This window comes from Cololabis saira, chromosome 23 (genome assembly GCF_033807715.1).
Source record: "Cololabis saira isolate AMF1-May2022 chromosome 23, fColSai1.1, whole genome shotgun sequence".
Classification (NCBI taxonomy): Eukaryota; Metazoa; Chordata; class Actinopteri; order Beloniformes; family Belonidae; genus Cololabis; species Cololabis saira.
The window spans coordinates 35757113-35778415 of NC_084609.1; the positions used below are offsets into that span (position 1 = coordinate 35757113).

General features: G+C 39.2%; 1 protein-coding gene across 10 annotated transcripts in view; it reads left to right on the forward strand.

Annotated features, from left to right (window-relative positions):
- Positions 1–21303, forward strand: part of LOC133424353 (filamin-C-like) — a 120154-nt gene that overhangs the window by 32929 nt on the left and 65922 nt on the right. For 5 of the 10 annotated variants that reach the window (XM_061714889.1, XM_061714896.1, XM_061714890.1 and 2 more), the window contains exons 2-9: positions 5018–5266; positions 9081–9178; positions 13283–13433; positions 15506–15624; positions 15721–15798; positions 15926–16088; positions 18589–18789; positions 20280–20399. In XM_061714889.1, the coding sequence (XP_061570873.1) occupies positions 5018–5266; positions 9081–9178; positions 13283–13433; positions 15506–15624; positions 15721–15798; positions 15926–16088; positions 18589–18789; positions 20280–20399 (1179 nt within the window). The remainder of the gene's footprint in view (positions 1–5017; positions 5267–9080; positions 9179–13282; positions 13434–15505; positions 15625–15720; positions 15799–15925; positions 16089–18588; positions 18790–20279; positions 20400–21303) is intronic. The other 5 variants (XM_061714893.1, XM_061714894.1, XM_061714898.1 and 2 more) reach the window with 1 other exon arrangement.

The window sequence follows — 21303 nt, forward strand, 5'->3', positions numbered from 1 at the left end:
GATGTATAGATGGATGGATGGATGGATGGATGTATAGATGGATGGATGGATGGATGGATGTATAGATGGATGGATGGATGGATGGATGGATGTATAGATGGATGGATGGATGTATAGATGGATGGATGGATGTATAGATGGATGGATGGATGGACGATGGATGGATGGATGGATGGATGGATGGATGGATGGATGGATGTATAGATGGATGGATGGATGTATAGATGGATGGATGGATGGATGGATGGATGTATAGATGGATGGATGTATAGATGGATGGATGGATGGATGGATGGATGGATGGATGGATGGATGGATGGATGGATGGATGGATGGATGGATGGATGGATGGATGGATGGATGGATGGATGGATGGATGTATAGATGGATGGATGGATGTATAGATGGATGGATGGATGGATGATGGATGGATGGATGGATGGATGGATGGATGTATAGATGGATGGATGGATGGATGGATGGATGGATGGATGGATGGATGGATGGATGGATGGATGGATGGATGGATGGATGTATAGATGGATGGATGGATGTATAGATGGATGGATGGATGGATGATGGATGGATGGATGGATGGATGGATGGATGTATAGATGGATGGATGGATGGATGGATGGATGGATGTATAGATGGATGGATGGATGTATAGATGGATGGATGGATGTATAGATGGATGGATGGATGGATGATGGATGGATGATGGATGAAGGATGGATGGATGATGGATGGATGGATGATGGATGAAGGATGGATGGATGATGGATGGATCCATGGATGGATGGATGTATAGATGGATGGATGGATGGATGGATGGATGGATGGATGGATGGATGGATGGATGGATGAATGGATGGATGGATGTATAGATGGATGTATGAATGAATGGATGGATGTATAGATGGATGGATGGATGGATGGATGGATGGATGGATGGATGGATGGATGGATGTATAGATGGATGGATGGATGTATAGATGGATGGATGGATGGATGGATGGATGTATAGATGGATGGATGGATGGATGGATGGATGGATGGATGTATAGATGGATGGATGTATAGATGGATGGATGGATGGATGGATGGATGGATGGATGGATGGATGGATGTATAGATGGATGGATGGATGTATAGATGGATGGATGGATGGATGATGGATGGATGGATGGATGGATGGATGGATGGATGTATAGATGGATGGATGGATGGATGGATGGATGGATGGATGTATAGATGGATGGATGGATGTATAGATGGATGGATGGATGTATAGATGGATGGATGGATGGATGATGGATGGATGATGGATGAAGGATGGATGGATGATGGATGGATGGATGATGGATGAAGGATGGATGGATGATGGATAGATCCATGGATGGATGGATGTATAGATGGATGGATGGATGGATGGATGGATGGATGGATGGATGGATGTATAGATGGATGGATGGATGGATGGATGTATAGATGGATGGATGGATGGATGGATGGATGGATGGATGGATGGATGGATGGATGGATGGATGATGGAAGTGTTCATGTGTTCATTTGGGTCATTTTGGTGTTTATTGTTGTCGGAGGTGAAGCTCAGTTTACTGGCGGCTGCTGGAATTATGGATGAAGAGAAAATAAGTTACCAAACTGGGCGTCTCGTACGCATCCACTCCAGAACCCCCAGAACCCCCAGAACCATCCGTCTGGATCCACCATAGATTTAGATTTAGATTTATTTATTTATTCAGCCCAGTATAAAAAACAGAACAAGTAACATCCAAATGTAAAAGACAGATGGTAATGTGCTCGGCTGAGGCAAAAAGCCCAAGGGGCTTATACGAGGCCTCTACCTGTAAAATACAGCAAAAGATTGTACAAAGATTTAAAATATGCAGAATACATGATTGCAGTCTAAAAACAAAAACAAAGCAAATAAACAGCAGCATGAACAGAATACATGGTATCTACATGATTAAAGAAAAAATAACAAATCTAGAAATGTCATTAGGTAATCTGATCAATTAAATGTTTCCTGAGTTTATGTTTGAAATGATTGAATGAAGTAGAGGTAGAGAGATTGCTGTATAGGTGTTCCATAACTGGAATAACTGTTATAGTACCAGTAGTACCAGTTATAGTACCAGTTATTGCTGTATAGGTGTTCCATAACTGGAATAACTGTTATAGTACCAGTAGTACCAGTTATAGTACCAGTTATTGCTGTATAGCTGTTCCATAACTGGAATAACTGTTATAGTACCAGTTATTGCTGTATAGCTGTTCCATAACTGGAATAACTGTTATAGTACCAGTAGTACCAGTTATAGTACCAGTTATTGCTGTATAGCTGTTCCATAACTGGAATAACTGTTATAGTACCAGTAGTACCAGTTATAGTACCAGTTATTGCTGTATAGCTGTTCCATAACTGGAATAACTGTTATAGTACCAGTAGTACCAGTTATAGTACCAGTTATTGCTGTATAGCTGTTCCATAACTGGAATAACTGTTATAGTACCAGTTATTGCTGTATAGGTGTTCCATAACTGGAATAACTGTTATAGTACCAGTAGTACCAGTTATAGTACCAGTTATTGCTGTATAGCTGTTCCATAACTGGAATAACTGTTATAGTACCAGTAGTACCAGTTATAGTACCAGTTATTGCTGTATAGGTGTTCCATAACTGGAATAACTGTTATAGTACCAGTAGTACCAGTTATAGTACCAGTTATTGCTGTATAGCTGTTCCATAACTGGAATAACTGTTATAGTACCAGTTATAGTACCAGTTATTGCTGTATAGGTGTTCCATAACTGGAATAACTGTTATAGTACCAGTAGTACCAGTTATAGTACCAGTTATTGCTGTATAGCTGTTCCATAACTGGAATAACTGTTATAGTACCAGTAGTAACAGTTATAGTACCAGTTATTGCTGTATAGGTGTTCCATAACTGGAATAACTGTTATAGTACCAGTAGTACCAGTTATAGTACCAGTTATTGCTGTATAGGTGTTCCATAACTGGAATAACTGTTATAGTACCAGTAGTACCAGTTATAGTACCAGTTATTGCTGTATAGGTGTTCCATAACTGGAATAACTGTTATAGTACCAGTAGTACCAGTTATAGTACCAGTTATTGCTGTATAGGTGTTCCATAACTGGAATAACTGTTATAGTACCAGTAGTACCAGTTATAGTACCAGTTATTGCTGTATAGGTGTTCCATAACTGGAATAACTGTTATAGTACCAGTAGTACCAGTTATAGTACCAGTTATTGCTGTATAGGTGTTCCATAACTGGAATAACTGTTATAGTACCAGTAGTACCAGTTATAGTACCAGTTATTGCTGTATAGCTGTTCCATAACTGGAATAACTGTTATAGTACCAGTAGTACCAGTTATAGTACCAGTTATTGCTGTATAGCTGTTCCATAACTGGAATAACTGTTATAGTACCAGTAGTACCAGTTATAGTACCAGTTATTGCTGTATAGCTGTTCCATAACTGTATCTGATGGAGAACTGACACAAACCAGTACGGAACTTCGGGACATTTAAATGATTAGCCTGTCTTGTATTAAAATGTTGCATATCACTGTTGAACTGAAAAAAATCTTTACATGGCAAAGGAAATGAAACTGGCAGGAACAATACTTTGAAAATAAAATAATAATCTGGGTCCGTCTGGGACCCGGACCGGCCAGAACATCCACTTGACCCTCTGCTCCGTTACTCCCGAGCAGTGTTGGGTGTAACGCGGTACAAAGTAACGCGTTACTGTAACGAGATTACATTCGCCAGTCTCGCAATAATGTACTGCGTTACAGTTGTAATTTGGGTAATCACATTATAGTTACTCTAAGACAAAACACATTACGTTACTTTAGTTACTTTAAGCTTTTCAGCTACATGTAGAACGGGAGAACAGAAAAGAAAATCAAACTTGCCTTTCATGCGTTTTCACGCGTTGCGCAACACTTTTACGTGATTTTACGTGATCCTACGGGATTTTACGGGATTTTACGGGACTTTATGAATACACATTTGTGCTGATCTGGGCACTGCAGTAATAAGGTTCCAACTACAGGACTGTCTCAGAAAATCTGAATATTGTGATAAAGTTCTTTATTTTCTGTAATCCAATTAAAAAAACAAAAATGTCATACATTCTGGATTCATTACAAATCAACTGAAATATTGCAAGCCTTTTATTATTTTAATATTGCTGATTATGGCTTACAGTTTAAGATTAAGATTCCCAGAATATTCAATTTTTTTAGATAGGATATTTCAATCAATCAATCAATCAACTTTATTGTCACATCATATTACTGGTAGTAACATGGGTAAAAAACTTGTTTGTGCAGGCTCATCATCATTATTTGCAGTTAAAAGATAGACATACAAACAAAGTGCATAGTGCATGAATAAAAGCATAAAAACAGTATGTGGAATAAGAGGATAGAAAAACAGATAAATAGTCTTGGGCTTCTATATGTGATATAAAAAAATCTTCAGTTCAGTCTTTCACAAGAACTAAGTCTTGTTCAGTAATCTGTTTGCTGACAGATAAAAACTGTTCAGAAATCTGGGGTTTGAGTTTTCTTAAGCTGTAAGCCATGATCAGCAATATTAAAATAATAAAAGGCTTGCAATATTTCAGTTGATTTGTAATGAATCCAGAATGTATGACATGTTTGCATTACAGAAAATAAAGGACTTTATCACAATATTCTAATTTTCTGAGACAGTCCTGTATATGTTGTTCATTGGCAATTGCAGCTCAGGTGATATTGCGGAGTAATCCAAAAGTAATGTAACTGGTAATGTAAATAGTTACTTTCAGCAACCAGTAACTAAGTACTGTAAGGGATTACTTTTTTAAAAAGTAACTAGTAATATGTAATGGATTACTTTTTTCGAGTAATTACCCCAACACTGCTACCGAGGACTAACCGCTCTGTAACTCTGTCTCTGTCCCCCCAGACTCCAAGGCCATCGTGGACGGGAACCTGAAGCTGATCCTGGGCCTGATCTGGACCCTGATCCTGCACTACTCCATCTCCATGCCCATGTGGGAGGACGAGGACGACGAGGACGCCAAGAAGCTGACGCCCAAGCAGCGGCTGCTGGGCTGGATCCAGAACAAGGTCCCGCAGCTGCCCATCACCAACTTCCACCGCGACTGGAGGGACGGCAAGGCGCTGGGCGCCCTGGTGGACAACTGCGCCCCCGGTAGGACCCGGACTCACGGACCCGGACCGTTGTAGACCCACTTTGGGTTCAAAGTGTCATGAAAACAGACGGTTAGGTTTATATGCTGGAGAATAATATGCAACCAGTTTCCCAACGAGACAAGGACCCAAAACTTTATTGATGTACCAGTAAGCCCCGCCCACTTAGTACGGAAGAGTATCAGGGCCAAGCAGGAGAAAAAATATTTGAGAGGGGAAGATTTTTTTTATTTTGCACTTCGAGAAAAAAGTCAAAATGTCGAGATTAATGTTGAAATACAATTTCAAAAATAAAGTCGAAATTTTGAGAATAAAGTTTAGACTTTTTTCTCGACATTTAGACTTTTTTCTCGAAATTGTACTTCAACATTAATCTCGACATTTCCACTTTTTTCTCGACATTTCAACTTTTTTCTCAAAATTTCGACTTTATTCACGAAATTTCCACTTTTTTCTCGGCATTTCGACTTTTTTCTCGACATTTCCACTTTTTTCCTCAAAATTGTACTTCAACATTAATCTCGACATTTCGACTTTTTTCTCGACATTTCAACTTTTTTCCTCAACATTTCGACTTTTTTGCTCGACATTTCGACTTTTTTCTCAACATTTCCACTTTTTTCCTCGAAATTGTACTTCAACATTAATCTCGACATTTCCACTTTTTTCTCGAAATTGTACATCAACATTAATCTCGACATTTCGACTTTTTTCTCGACATTTCGACTTTTTTCTCAAAATTGTACTTCAACATTAATCTCGACATTTCCACTTTTTTCTCGACATTTCCACTTTTTTCTCGAAATTTCGACTTTATTCACGAAATTTCGACTTTTTTCTCGACATTTCCACTTTTTTCTCGACATTTCCACTTTTTTCCTCGAAATTGTACTTCAACATTAATCTCGACATTTCCACTTTTTTCTTGACATTTCGACTTTTTTCTCAAAATTGTACTTCAACATTAATCTCGACATTTCCACTTTTTTCTCGACATTTCGACTTTTTTCTCAAAATTGTACTTCAACATTAATCTCGACATTTCCACTTTTTTCTCGACATTTCCACTTTTTTCTCGAAATTTCGACTTTATTCACGAAATTTCGACTTTTTTCTCGACATTTCCACTTTTTTCTCGACATTTCCACTTTTTTCCTCGAAATTTCGACTTTATTCACGAAATTTCGACTTTTTTCTCGACATTTCCACTTTTTTCTCGACATTTCCACTTTTTTCCTCGAAATTGTACTTCAACATTAATCTCGACATTTCCACTTTTTTCTTGACATTTCGACTTTTTTCTCAAAATTGTACTTCAACATTAATCTCGACATTTCCACTTTTTTCTCGACATTTCAACTTTTTTCTCAAAATTTCGACTTTATTCACGAAATTTCCACTTTTTTCTCGACATTTCGACTTTTTTGCTCAACATTTCGACTTTTTTCTCGACATTTCGACTTTTTTCTCAAAATTGTGCTTCAACATTAATCTCGACATTTCCACTTTTTTCTCGACATTTCCACTTTCTCGAAATTTCGACTTTATTCACGAAATTTCCACTTTTTTCTCGACATTTCCACTTTTTTCCTCGAAATTTTACTTCAACATTAATCTCGACATTTCGACTTTTTTCTCGACATTTCAACTTTTTTTCTCAACATTTCGACTTTTTTGCTCGACATTTCGACTTTTTTCTCGACATTTCGACTTTTTTCTCAAAATTGTACTTCAACATTAATCTCGACATTTCCACTTTTTTCTCGACATTTCAACTTTTTTCTCAAAATTTCGACTTTATTCACGAAATTTAGACTTTTTTCTCGACATTTCGACTTTTTTGCTCGAAATTGTTCTTCAACATTAATTTCGACATTTCAACATTTTTCTCGACATTTCGACTTTTTTCTCGAAGTGCATAATGAAAAATATATATACTGTATCTAAAATATTAACATTTTTATTTTTCTCCTGCCTGCCCCTAATACTCTTCCGTACACTTAGTTACTGTTGCCATGGTTTTTATTATGTGACATAACCCTAACCCTGTGTGAAAACCTTCTAGTTTAGGACTAAAAAGACCTTGAAGTGGACGTAGATCTCTCCCGCAGGGAAACGTAGAAGATTAGATACTACAAACACTTTTTGACCCGGTCGTTTCCATGGAAACGGTTTTGTTTGCCTTTTGTAAAGGAGGCTAATAATGTTGCTTCTGAAGCGTCTTCCAACCGAGACGACTGACCGATGCTTTGAGTGTCTGGGTGGTCCGCCGAGTTCCTGAGTCTGATTTCATAGCAGGTGGAAAACAGTGACGGCCGAGGAAGCTGCTCTTTGACATTTTTCTGATAAACATCCAACCAGGATGCTCGGAAAGTGAAGGGGGGAGGACAGAGGAAAACATGCAGGACTGGACCCGTTCCAGCTTCCAAGGAGTCAGGGCCAGCGGGGAGAAAGCAAACACACCGGCTCTCTGATCTGTTACACGCTAGGAAGCAAACAGGGGAGATTATAAATCCTCAGATACTGAGGCTCACAGCCGGTACAATGACGGCATTTCTAGTCCTACCGTACCCCTTTTACACCAAACCGGTTCCAGAGCTGGTTCTGGTTCTGGTTCTGGTTCTGGGCCAGTGCTGAGTTTGGAACCGGGTTTTTTTGTTTCCACTGACAAAGAACTGGCTCCGGGCCAGAAGAACCGGTTCCAAGGTAGCACTCTCTTTGCTGGGTCTAGAGCAGGGGTCGGCAACCCAAAAGGTTGAAAGAGCCCTATTGGACCAAAAACGCAAAAAACAAATTTGTCTGGAGCCGCAAAAAATAAAAGTCTTGTATCAGCCTTAGAATGAAGGCAACACATGCTTCATGTATCTATATTAGTTTATAACTGGGGGAAGATTTTTTTTTCATTATGCACTTCGAGAAAAAAGTTGAAATGTCGAGAAAAAAATCGAAATGTCGAGAAAAAAGTCAAAATTTCGAGGAAAAACAGGCGAAATGTCGAGATTAATGTTGAAGTACAATTTCGAGAAAAAAGTCAAAATGTCGAGGAAATAGTAGAAATTTCGTGAAAAAAGTCAAAATGACGAGAAAAAAATCGAAATGTCGAGAAAAAAGTCAAAATTTCGAGGAAAAAAAGGCAAAATGTCGAGATTAATGTTGAAGTACAATTTCGAGAAAAAAGTCAAAATGTCGAGAAAAAAGTTGAAATGTCGAGATTAAAAAGGAAAGGAAAAGGGAAGAAAAAAAGAGAAAAAAGAAGAAAAAGAGAAAAAAAGGAAAAAAGATTTTTTTTTCATTATGCACTTCGAGAAAAAAGTTGAAATGTCGAGAAAAAAGTCATAATTTCGAGGAAAAAAAGGCAAAATGTCGAGATTAATGTTGAAGTACAATTTCGAGAAAAAAGTCAAAATGTCGAGAAAAAATTAAAATGTCAAGGAAATAGTAGAAATTTCGTGAAAAAAGTCAAAATGTTGAGAAAAAAGTTGCAGTGTCGAGATTAAAAAGGAAAGGAAAAGGGAAGAAAAAAAGAGGAAAAAAGAGAAAAAATGGAAAAAAGAGAAAAAAAAGTTTAAAAAAAGAAGAAAAAAAAAGAAAAAAAGGAACAAAAAGGTCAAACATTTTTGAAAAAGCTCCAGGAGCCACTAGGATGAATGCGGCTCTGGAGCCGCAGGTTGCCGACCCCTGTTCTAGAGGAAAGAACCGCTTACGTAAGCGGAGGGGGGAGAGTTATTAAGACCAACGGCAACAGCAAGACTGAGAGATGGAGACATTTTCAAATAAGAATGAATGAATGACGTCTGTGTTTGTGCCGCCTTCAGGTCTGTGTCCCGACTGGGAGACATGGGACCCCAACCAGCCGGTGGAAAACGCCCGGGAGGCCATGCAGCAGGCTGACGACTGGCTGGGAGTGCCACAGGTAACGCCCACCTGCTCAGGACACGCCCAGTACTGGAGTTGAGGGGGGATGAGGGGGGATGGCACCCCCCCCTGAAATAAAAACGGTCCAAATCATCCCCCCTGTAAAACTGCCATCCCTCCTTTCCATCCCTTATGTCATTTCATCAATGAATGTGGTTTTACTGCTGTTTCAACATTTAGTCATCACCAGAAAAATAACACCAGAAAAATAACTTATTTGACAATTTTCACCTGTTTCAAGTCAATTTTCACTTGAAATAAGTAGAAAAATCTGCCAGTGGGACAAGATTTATCTTCTCATTACAAGCAAAAAAAATTTGTTCCACTGGTAGATTTTTCTACTTATTTCAAGTGAAAATCTACTTGAAACAGGTGAAAATTGTTGTTTTTTCCAGTGATGAGTCTTGTTTTAAGTGTAATGAGTTTTTTTTACTAAAATGAGACATTTTAACTAGAAATAAGACAAATATTCTTGTTAAGATTTTGAGTTTTTGCAGTGATCCATTTTATTTATCCTGTGAAGGACAGAGTCATATTGATAAGTTCAGAAAACTGTTTTTATATATATATTTTTTTTTTATTTTTGTGTTTTGATGTATTTGATGTAAGCCCAGTGGATATTTAAAGCTTACAGAAGGCTGCATTTAACTGCTGCTATGTCATTCCTGCAGTATTTCTGCAGGTGTTTTGGTCAGTGCTATTATTTGTAATATATTATATTATTTGTAATCAGCACAAATTATCTGTCCCCATATGATAAAATCCACCATCCCCCCTGATTTCTTTTTACAACTCTAGTACTGGACACGCCCACCGGCCGACACACCCACTCACCTCTGTGACGTCACCCTGGTTAACCTGAGAGTGACATCACCCATATACAGTACTTAGAGATGACCCCGCCTACCACATGTCAATCAAACAATGGTGGGCGGGACTAGCAGGCCTGGAGGCCGATTAGACCACGCCCACCTTAGTCTATCGGTACCATTAACCGGAGCCGGCCCAAGGCATAAGTCAACTAGGGCTTAGGGCCTGCATGCTCACCTGCCTGCTTGCTCTGTAGTTTTTGGGGTTAGTTAGTTGCGGTACCTTAGCTCAGATTGTGATCAGATCTCGAGATTTGGGTCGATTGCTGCTCATGTTTTGGTCGGCTCCGTGTCGGTTTTGTGTTTCGTTTGTGGTTTTTGTTGCAGATCTCCAGTGCTCGACGTGTGCCTCCGTGTGTTCTTGCTTCCTGGATTGGCAGTGGATGTCACCTCCGCAGTACAATTTCGAGAAAAAAGTTGAAATGATGGGAAAAAAGTCCAAATTTCGTGAATAAAGTTGAAATGTTGAGAAAAAAAGCTAAATTTTGACTTTTTTCTCAAAATTGTATTTCAACATTAATCTTGACATTACGTCTTTTTTCTCGAAGTGCATAATAAAAAAAAATCTAGGAAATGGTATCTTATTCTGGTACCAGTTCTGTTTGTTTGTTCCAGATGCTTTTACTTTGAAAGGTCTCATTTTTCGGATTGTTCTCATTAAAAGCTGATCATCTTAAGATCACTCCCCCGTCTCGTCCCCAAAGTACGGGTCCAGTTCCCTGCTACGCCGTGTGTCTGAACTGCTGGTTAAAACCAGAGTTAGGTAGAGTAACCAAACATTGTACTCAAGTAAAAGTACTGTTACTTCAGAATAATATGACTCAAGTAGAGGTAAAAAGTAGTCATCCAAATAATTACTTGAGTAAAAGTAAAAAAGTACTTGGTGAAAAAACTACTCAAGTACTGAGTAACTGTTGAGTAACGTCTGATTCATTTTTTTAACACAACCATTCAAACAGACAAAAGTACAAAATAATCATCTTCAGGCAAATTAAATCAATAAAATAAATTAAAATTAATAAAAAAAATAGCTTTAATTAAAATAATCTTAAAGTAAATTCAAGTACTTTAATAAATAATAAAATAACAGAATAAAAAAATAAATTAAGCACAAGTAGTACAAAATTTCCAGCCTTTGTACTTTTCTTTTTTAACCAGGCAGAACTAGAACAAACATGAACTCATAGAAACTCTGTGTGTGTTTGAGTTTGTGTAAATGTGACAAAACATGCAAAAACAAACATTTCTCCAAAGAATCACTCAGTGATGTCATGAGATTGACGCGTACGTGGATAAAAGGGATAAAAGAAAAGTAACAGCTCAACGTAGCCTAATGTAGCGGAGTAAGAGGAACAGTTTCTTCTTCACAAATCTACTCAAGTAAAAGTAAAAAGTATAGTGATTCAAAACTACTGCTAAAAGTACAACATTTCCCAAAACTTACTCAAGTAAATGTAACAGAGAAAATGTAACTCGTTACTACCTACCTCTGGTTAAAACCGGTCCATTCCTGGCCCATCCTCTGTCCTTGTCAGCCTGCTGAGGGACGATGAGACGGGCCATGGTCCAATCGTCCAGGTCTTGGTGGATTGGTGTGAGCAGTCCTGCCTTCAACTAAATATCTCAAAAACAAAAAATATGCATGTGGACTTCAGGAGACTCACCGATGACAAGGAACAAATCCGTATCAAAGGTCAGGCAGTGGAATGTGTGGACAAGTATAAATACCTTAGGACCATTATAGACAGCAAACTGTCTTTTGTGGAAAACCGTCTATAAAAAGGCAAACCAACATCTCCACTGCTTAAGGAAGCTGTCATCTTTTCACATTGATAAAAAAGCTGCTCATCATGTTCTATAGATGTTTTATTGAATCTATAATCTCTTTTAGCTCAGTGTCCTGGTTTGGCAACTTACCCCTAAAAAATAAAAACTCTCTTAATCAGGTTGTGAGGTGGGCCAGATACCTTAGATACCTCTTTAATTTAATAACATGATTTCCCATCCTCCAGCTTGTTTTGTTTTGTTTTGCTATTCTGCTGTTTGTCTTGTGTCACTGTACTGGATGGTGTTGTAAGTTTCTACTTTTTACCTGCAAACAAATCTACCTTCGGGTATCAATAAAGTTACCTCACCTTACCTTACCTTACCTTACCTTGCTTTTAAAGAGTTTTAAAAGAGTTTAAAGAACTTTTAAACGAGTTTTAGAAGAGTTTTAAAGGTGTTTTAAAGGGTTTTAAAGGATTTTTAAGGGAGTTTTAAAGAGTTGTAAAGAGTTTTAAGAGTTTAAAGAGTTTTAAAGGACTTTTAAAAGAGTTTTAAAATAGTTTAAAGAACTTTTAAAAGAGTTTTAGAAGAGTTAAAGGAGTTTTAAAGAAGTTTTAAAGGAGTTTTAAAAGAGTTTTAAAAGAGTTTTAAAGGAGTTTAAAGGAGTTTTTAGAAGAGTTTTAAAGGAGTTTTAAAGCAGTTTTAAAGGAGTTTTAAAGAGTTTTAAAGGAGTTTTAAAGAGTTTTAAAGGAATTTTAAAGGACTTTTAAAAGAGTTTTAAAATAGTTTAAAGAACTTTTAAAAGAGTTTTAAAGAGTTAAATGAGTTTTAAAGGAGTTTTTAAAGGAGTTTAAAAGAGTTTAAAAGAGTTTTAAAGAGTTTAAAGAGTTGTAAAGAGTTTTAAAGGAGTTTTAAAGGAGTTTTTAAAGGAGTTTTAAAGATTTAAAGAGTTTAAAGGAGTTTTAAATGAGTTTAAAATAGTTTTAAAGAGTTTAAAGAGTTGAAAAGAGTTTTAAACGACTTTTAAAAGAGTTTTTGAGCCACAACTCAACTTAGAGCCTCCTTAATGGGCAGCTACAGAGACTAGCTGAGTCCATCTCAGATGATACATCTCATCCATATATGGCCAATTCCAGTAACTCTGGACATTTTCTGGCCATAGGTTTAAAATGCCTTTGTGCAAAACTAAAAGGTATAAATTAAGTTTTGTCCCCTCAGCTATTAATGCCCTAAATAGGACATGATTTCCCATCCTCCATCTAGGTCTATTTATTTATGTATCTATTGTATTGCTTATTCAATCTGGAGCATTTGTTTTGTTTGTCTGTCAATGTTTTGTTTTGTTATTCTCCTGTTTGTCTTGTGTCACTGTACTGGATGGTGTTATAAGTTTCTACTTTTTACCTGCAAACAAATCTACTTTCGGGTATCAATAAAGTTACCTGACCTTATTCCTCCCCGTCCAGGTGATCGCCCCGGAGGAGATCGTGGACCCCAACGTGGACGAGCACTCGGTCATGACCTACCTGTCCCAGTTCCCCAAGGCCAAGCTGAAGCCCGGGGCCCCCCTGAGGGCCAAGACCCTGCACCCCAAGCGGGCCAAGGCCTACGGGCCCGGTGAGACCCACAACCCAAACACATACAGATTAGAGGTAGACCGCTAGTCCAGACCGGCTTAACCGAGACCAAGATCAAGACCAGAGAGTATCAAGACCAAGACACACCAAGACTAGTTCAGTTCAAGACCGAGACCAAGACCAAGACCAAGTCAAGACCAAGTTAAGACCAAGACCAAGACTAGTTCAGCTCAAGACCGAGACACTACCAAGAGCGGAGTATCAAGACCAAGACAGATCAAGACCAGAGAGTATCAAGTTCAAGACTGAGACAGAGACCAAGACCAGAGAGGACCAAGACCAAGACAGACCAAGTCAAGACCAAGACTAGTTCAGTTCAAGACCGAAACCAAGACCAGAGAGTATAAAGACCAAAACAGACCAAGACAAAGTCAAGACCAAGACTAGTTCAGCTCAAGACCGAGACCAAGACCAAGACCAGAGAGTTTTAAGACCAAGACCAAGACCAACAAAGACCAAGTCAAGACCAAGACCAAGACTAGTTCAGCTCAAGACCGAGACCAAGACCAAGACCAGAGAGTATTAAGACCAAGACCAAGACCAACAAAGACCAAGTCAAGACCAAGACTAGTTCAGCTCAAGACCGAGACCAAGACCAAGACCAGAGAGTATTAAGACCAAGACCAAGACCAACAAAGACCAAGTCAAGACCAAGACCAAGACTAGTTCAGCTCAAGACCGAGACCGAGACCAAGACCAGAGAGTATCAAGACCAAGACCAAAGACTGTCGAGACCGAAACAAGACCAAGACCGCAAAAAAGTGGTCTTGAGACCAGGACCGGTCTCCCGAACTACAAGTCTGATTAGGGTGTATTGGGGTCTCACCTGGACTGAGGTTTGGGGGCGGGGTTTAGAGCCACCTGTTTGGGGGCGGGGTTTAGAGCCACCTGTTTGGGGCGGGGTTTAGAGCCACCTGTTTGGGGCGGGGTTTAGAGCCACCTGTTTGGGGGCGGGGTTTAGAGCCACCTGTTTGGGGGCGGGGTTTAGAGCCACCTGTTTGGGGGCGGGGTTTAGAGCCACCTGTTTGGGGGCGGGGTTTAGCCTCCTGAGACCCGGGCTTTTGTTTGATGTGCATTTTTTATGTCTCCTTACTATTTGGGATCAGTAGGACCTAATTTTTGTTGACATTAAATTTTTGCTTTCTATGTGCTGTTGAACTATGTCAAATCCAATGGCCTCACATGAGGACAATGGGTTTATTTTTCTCTATTTCCCTTTCTTGGTCCTGCCCTGCATCCTTGCACATCCTGGTCAGGTTCTAATAATGAAAATATGATACATTTTATTTAAAATATACTCAGCATTTTGAATGGAATAAAGTGCTACAGAGTAAAAACATGGGTATTAGGTTATATATCTATATCATTTATATTTATATATCATTTTCAATTGTTTTCTTTCCTGTTACAAGGAAAAAAAACTTGCTCCACTGGCAGATTATTCTACTTATTTCTATCTAAATCTAAAAACAAGTATTTTAAGTGTAATGAGACGTATTTTGACTAGAAATTGGACATTTGGGCAAGAAATAAAGACAAATGTTCTTGGAAAGAATTTACGTGTTTGCAGTGAAGATAGACCTGATGTCCTCAAACGAGTACTTCATGTTTACAGACGTTGTAGCTTGCTAATATTACTCAGATATATCAAAAAAGCATGCCATGTGAAGCTGCAGACGCAGACGCAGTGCATAAATATACTAGTTTCAATCATAAAATTAGGTTAGGATTTTTACCTTGTCCATATTTCTGTCGGGAGCTGCCATAGAAGACTTTCATTGAGATCCCAGCCATCTTGTTTTTTCCCGAAATGAGTGTAATTTCATTATGAGACCACTAGATGGCGCAGGCGGGGTCCCGGATGAGGACAATGGGTCAATGTTCGTACAAATGAAGTATCATGGCGCAGAACAGCAGAACGCAGGGTCTCAGGAGGATAAAGCTACCTGTTTGGGGGCGGGATTTAGAGCTTCTCACCTAGACTTTGGGGGCGGGGTTTAGAGCCACCTGTTTGGGGGCGGGGTTTAGAGCCACCTGTCTCCTGTGCCTCAGGTATTGAGCCCAGAGGGAACACGGTTCTGAAGCCGGCGGAGTTCCTGGTGGAGACGGTGGAGGCCGGACTGGGGGAGGTCCTGGTCTACGTGGAGGACCCAGAGGGACACACCGAGGAGGTCTGAACCCGCCCCACCTCTCATTTATGTGCATGACCCCCACCTGCAGCTCACCTGTGTCCCCCCCCCCCCCCCCCCCCCCCCCCCCCCCACCAGGCCCGGGTCATCCCCAACAATGACAAGAGCCGGACCTACTCCGTGGTCTACCTGCCCAAGGTGGAGGGTCTCCACAAGGTGAGGGCCCGCTTCCGTTCAGGTCTCAGATCCGGTCAGGGTACCAGGGCCCTGGGTGGTTCCCCGGGTCCCTGGTTCCCCCGGACCTCCTGCAGACCGTCTGAACGGGCTCCTGTCCCCCCCGCAGGTGAAGGTTCTGTTCGCCGGGCAGGACATCAACCAGAGCCCCTTCCTGGTGACCGTCTCCAAGGCCCTGGGCGACCCCACCCGGGTCCAGGCCCGCGGGCCGGGGCTGCAGCCCACGGGCAACGTGGCCGGAAAACCCACCTACTTCGACATCTACACCGCAGGTGAGCGGGACCGGTTCTGTTCGTGGTCTTTGCTCTGGCGCCACTCGGAGGACGGATTCAGCACGTCGGCCGGGTGCCGGTACCAGTTTAACAAAGTAAACCGGGTCACACGGGTAAAAAATAAAATAAAAATAAAAAACATATATATATATATATATATATATATATATAGGATATATATTACATATTAAAAATGCATATATATGCTACGGTGGCCGAGACCCGCCATTGCTGCAAATAAAATAAACGCTTTGCAAATAAAAACAAACGCAGCGGCATATAAAATAAACGCTGGAAATAAAAGAAACGCTGCAAATAAAATAGACGCCGCTACAAATAAATTAAAAAAACTACGCAAATAAAAAAGCCACAACGGAAGTGAATTACCGGGGACTATTTTTGCTGATGCACCGGCGTTTTTTACGTGAGAGGAGAAGAAGAAGACGAAGAGGAATTAAGTGAAAAGGAAGAAATAAGAAGAGCGAGAAATAAGAAGAACAACGAACGAGAAAATAAGTGAAAAGGTTAGTGTTCAATGTCGCTACGTGTAATTTTTAATGTGCAACACCGGTGCATCAGCAAAAATAGTCCCCGGTAATTCACTTCCATTGTGGCTTTTTTATTTGCGTAGTTTTTTTATTTTATTTGCAGCGGCGTTTATTTTATTTGCAGCGTTTCTTTTATTTGAAGCGGCGTTTCTTTTTGTTGGCAGCGTTTTATTTTATTTGCTAAGCGTTTATTTTATTTGCAGCGGCGTTTGTTTACTTTTTGTTTACTTTTATTTTCAGCAATGGCGGGACTCGGCCACCGTAATATGCCTTAGGTTTGCCTTAGGCTGGAGTGCCGGTGCCCCCGTATGTACAATTACAACCAAATAAAACTGAGCAATCATTCTTTCTGCAGGTTAAACAGGAAGAGTTTCACCTCCATATCCTGCATTTAGTTTCCCAGAGTTTTAATCCATTAAATCGTTTGGAAAAATCCCATAATAATCCAGTAAAATTGCAGAAATCTTCATAATTGATTCGCGAGTTATTTATAGATCCGGTTCGTGTTCACAGCTCGTCCTACGTTGACGGAGGATCTTTGTTAGAACATTTCGTCTCGTTTTGGTCAACGAAGATGAAGACACATTTTAGCAGATCTTTTATTTTGTAATCTACATTCTAGCCTCGTTTTTATTCGTCGACGATATTGCATTATATATTTAATTATCGTTATCGTCACATGACCAGCATTTTTGTCTCGTCTCGTTTCCACTCAGGTGATAAAGGTTCGTTGACGACGATTTTTAGTCTTAATTTTGGTCGACGAAAGCAACTTTACTCCTAAGGAGTCTGCTTCTTGGTAACAGTTTTGAATATGAATCTTTAAGAAACACCTAGACAACCGTAGTCCCACAGGGACCAGTTCTGGGGCTCCTCGCTCCTGTTCCATATTCTCCACTATCTTGAGGTCTCTTGTTGTCACAGCTTATGCAGATGATACCCAGATCCAGTACTCGAGTTGTAAAAAGAATCAGGGGGGATGGTGGATTTTATCATATGGGGACAGATAATTTGTGCTGATTACAAATAATATAATATATTACAAATAATAGCAGTGACCAATACACCTGCAGAAATACTGCAGGAATGACATAGCAGCAGTTAAATGCAGCCTTCTGTAAGCTTTAAATATCCACTGGGCTTACATCAAATACATCAAAACACAACAATAAAAAACACTTTTCTGAACTTATCAATATGACTCTGTCCTTCACAGGATAAGTAAAATGTATCACTGCAAAAACTCAAAATCTTAACAAGAATATTTGTCTTATTTCTAGTTAAAATGTCTCATTTTAGTAAAATAAATCTCATTACACTTAAAACAAGATACATCATTGGAAAAAACAACAATTTTCACCTGTTTCAAGTAGATTTTCACTTAAAATAAGTAGAAAAATCTGCCAGTGGAACAAGATTTTTTTTGCTTGTAATAAGAAGATAAATCTTGTCCCACTGGCAGATTTTTCTACTTATTTCAAGTGAAAATTTACTTGAAACAGGTGAAAATTGTCAAATAAGTTATTTTTCTGGTGATGACTCTAAATGTTGAAATAGCAGTAAAACCACATTCATTGATGAAATGACATAAGGGATGGAAAGGGGGGATGGCAGTTTTACAGGGGGATGATTTGGACCGTTTTTATTTCGGGGGGGATGCCGTCCCCCCTCATCCCCCCTCAACTCCAGTACTGCCCAGATCTACGTGATTAGGATCCTCTTTTTATTTTGTAATCTACATTTTAGTCTGGTTTTTATTCCTCTACGATATTGCATTATATATTTAATTATCGTTATCGTGACGTCACATGACCAGCATTTTCGTTGCGTCTCGTTTTCCTCAGGTAATACAGGTTCGTTGATATTTAGTCATAAGTTTCGTTGATGAAAGCAGCTTTACCCAGAACCACCAGAACCTGATCCGTCCTTCTGTCCGTCCTTCTGTCCCCCAGGGGCCGGAGCCGGGGACGTGGGCGTGGTCATCGTGGACTCCGGCGGCCGCCGGGACACGGTGGAGGTGGTCCTGGAGAACCGGGGGGACTCTGTGTTCCGGTGCACCTACGTTCCGGTCCTGGAGGGGCCCCACACCGTCTACCTGACCTTCGCCGGCCAGCAGGTCCCCAGGAGCCCCTTCACCGTCCACATCTCTGAGGGTGGGTGTCTCACTGGACACGGTTGGACTGGTTTAAGACCTTTGATCCATCTAACGTCACATTTAACTTCACATTTACCCCAAACCCCCCCCATCATCATCACCGTCAGCGTCTCTGATGGATACAAAGTTGTTTTTTTTTGTACAGTTCAACAGCCACACTTTAAAGTTTGACATTTACCCATTCCACATACTACCGAGAACGCATCACAGTATCGTTTGCGATGGCGTCCGCTCCGCTATAGTTTATTGCTTTTATACTGCGATTGGTGCCAAGTACGGTCTAAAACAGCTTTTTAAACAGAAATGTGTCACTAATATCAGTTTTTTCCACTGCCAATCACGTGAATATAGTGTATATACAGTGTTGAATCAAACTTCTACTGGTAACTTCTGCAACCTACGTTTCCTGAAGGCAACATGACTGAGGAACGTCCCCCGCCTTCTCTGTTCTGCTGTCACTCATGATGCCACGACCCTCTCAGTTGATGCCACGCCCCTCTCAGTTGATGCCACGCCCCCTACGCCAGATCCGGGCCGAAAGTCTGAACCTGAAAAAAAAAATTGAAGCTGAAAAAAAAGACGTGAAACTGAAAAAAAAGACGTGAAACTGAAAAAAAAGATTTGAAACTGAAAAAAAAAGATCTGATACTGAAAAAAAAATAAAAAAAATAAGTTCATGGTCAAAACTTGAATTTTCAGGTTCAAATCTTAGTTTTTCAATTATTTTCAAATTAACAAAACTTTTGGCCTTGATTTGGCTCCATAGGTATTGTTTTTCATAAAAAAAGGAGAAAAAAAGGGGGAGGAGAAGTAGAAAATAGAAAATAAATCAATCAATGAATAATTAAAACAAATCATCAACCAAAATCGATAAATTTATCGGTAAAAACGATAAATTCCCGTTGATGTTTTTGTCTAATGCCGGATTTTTGGCTGCGTTAAAGAAAGAAAGAAAGAAAGAAAGAAAGAAAGAAAGAAAGAAAGAAAGAAAGAAAGAAAGAAAGAAAGAAAGAAAGAAAGAAAGAAAGAAAGAAAGAAAGAAAGAAAGAAAGAAAGAAAGAAAGAAAGAAAGATTCCCGTTGATGACGTGTTTGTGTAACAAACATGGCGGATCTGAGAGCGAGGAGTTGAGTCATTCCAGTTTTGCAGTACAGGTGTAACTCATTTAATTGGTTTTTATCAATTCAATTTAATTGGTGTAGTTTAGTGGCATTTAGTATCTTTTAGAGCAGTGATTTGGCTCCAGAGACTGAATGTGGTGATAGATTTATAGTTACAAAGGTAGAATTGAATTGGTATTTTTTTATCGTAATTTTTATCGTTATCAGGATAAATCCCAGAAATTATCGTGATACATTTTTTAGTCCATACCGCCCATCCCTAGTCCAGACCCGGACCCAGGTCTGGCTCCAGGTCCTGGTCCTGGTCCAGGTCCTGGTCCAGGTCCTCATGTGTACAGGTGTGTCACGTCTGTTGTTCCTCCTCCAGTTTCCCAGGGCGCCCCCCCTCCTCCGGGGTCCCCGGTCCAGATCGTACCGGTCCGCACCCCCCCCTCCGACCGGACCAGGAGGGCCCCCCCCCCGACTCCTCCCAAGCCCCGGCGACCAAGTTAGTACAGGCCAGGACCTGACGGGGGGGTGTGACTGCAGCCTGCCTGCGCTGGCCTCGTCTTTCGGCCCGGTCCTGGATGGCCCCCCTTTCACCGCATGTGCCGCTTGGTTCTTCTGCAGCTTTCTCTCTTCTGATCCCGACAGGCCGAGTGGACGTGGGGGGGGGGGGGGGTAAAACCACTCATGTTGGGTCTCAGTTTCGGGTAAATATCATGTGACATCATCATTTCCTGTCACATGACTCCGTTTCAGACATCCTCATGTGTACGGTCCGATGAAACCAGTTTTATTTTTCCCCAAATGTATTATTTATTATAATTAATTAATAATTAATTATATTATTAATTATTATATTATTATAATATGATATTAAATGTATTATTTATTTATTATTAATTTATTATTCATTACAAATGTATTATTAATGATTAATTAATAATTCATTATATTATTATATTTATTATTATTATTAATAATAATTATAATTAAATAATTATTTATTTAAATTAAAATAAATAAATACAAACATTTTGGAATTACATTTTATTCAAATTTTTTAACCTTTTACTCTTATTTTTCCACCAAATATAATGTGTTTTTAATATTAATGTTTATATTAATGATTATATTATTATAATATTATATTAAATGTATTATTTTTGTTATTAATTTATTATTAATTACAATGTATTATTAATGATTAATTAATAAATAATTATATGATTATATTTATTATTATTAATAATAATTACAATTTAATAATTATTTATTTAAATTAAAATAAATAAATAATAAATAAATTTACATTTTTTGGAATTACATTTTATTCAAATTTTTTAACCTTTAACTCTTATTTTTCCACCAAATATAATGTGTTTTTAATATTAATGAATTAAAATAAA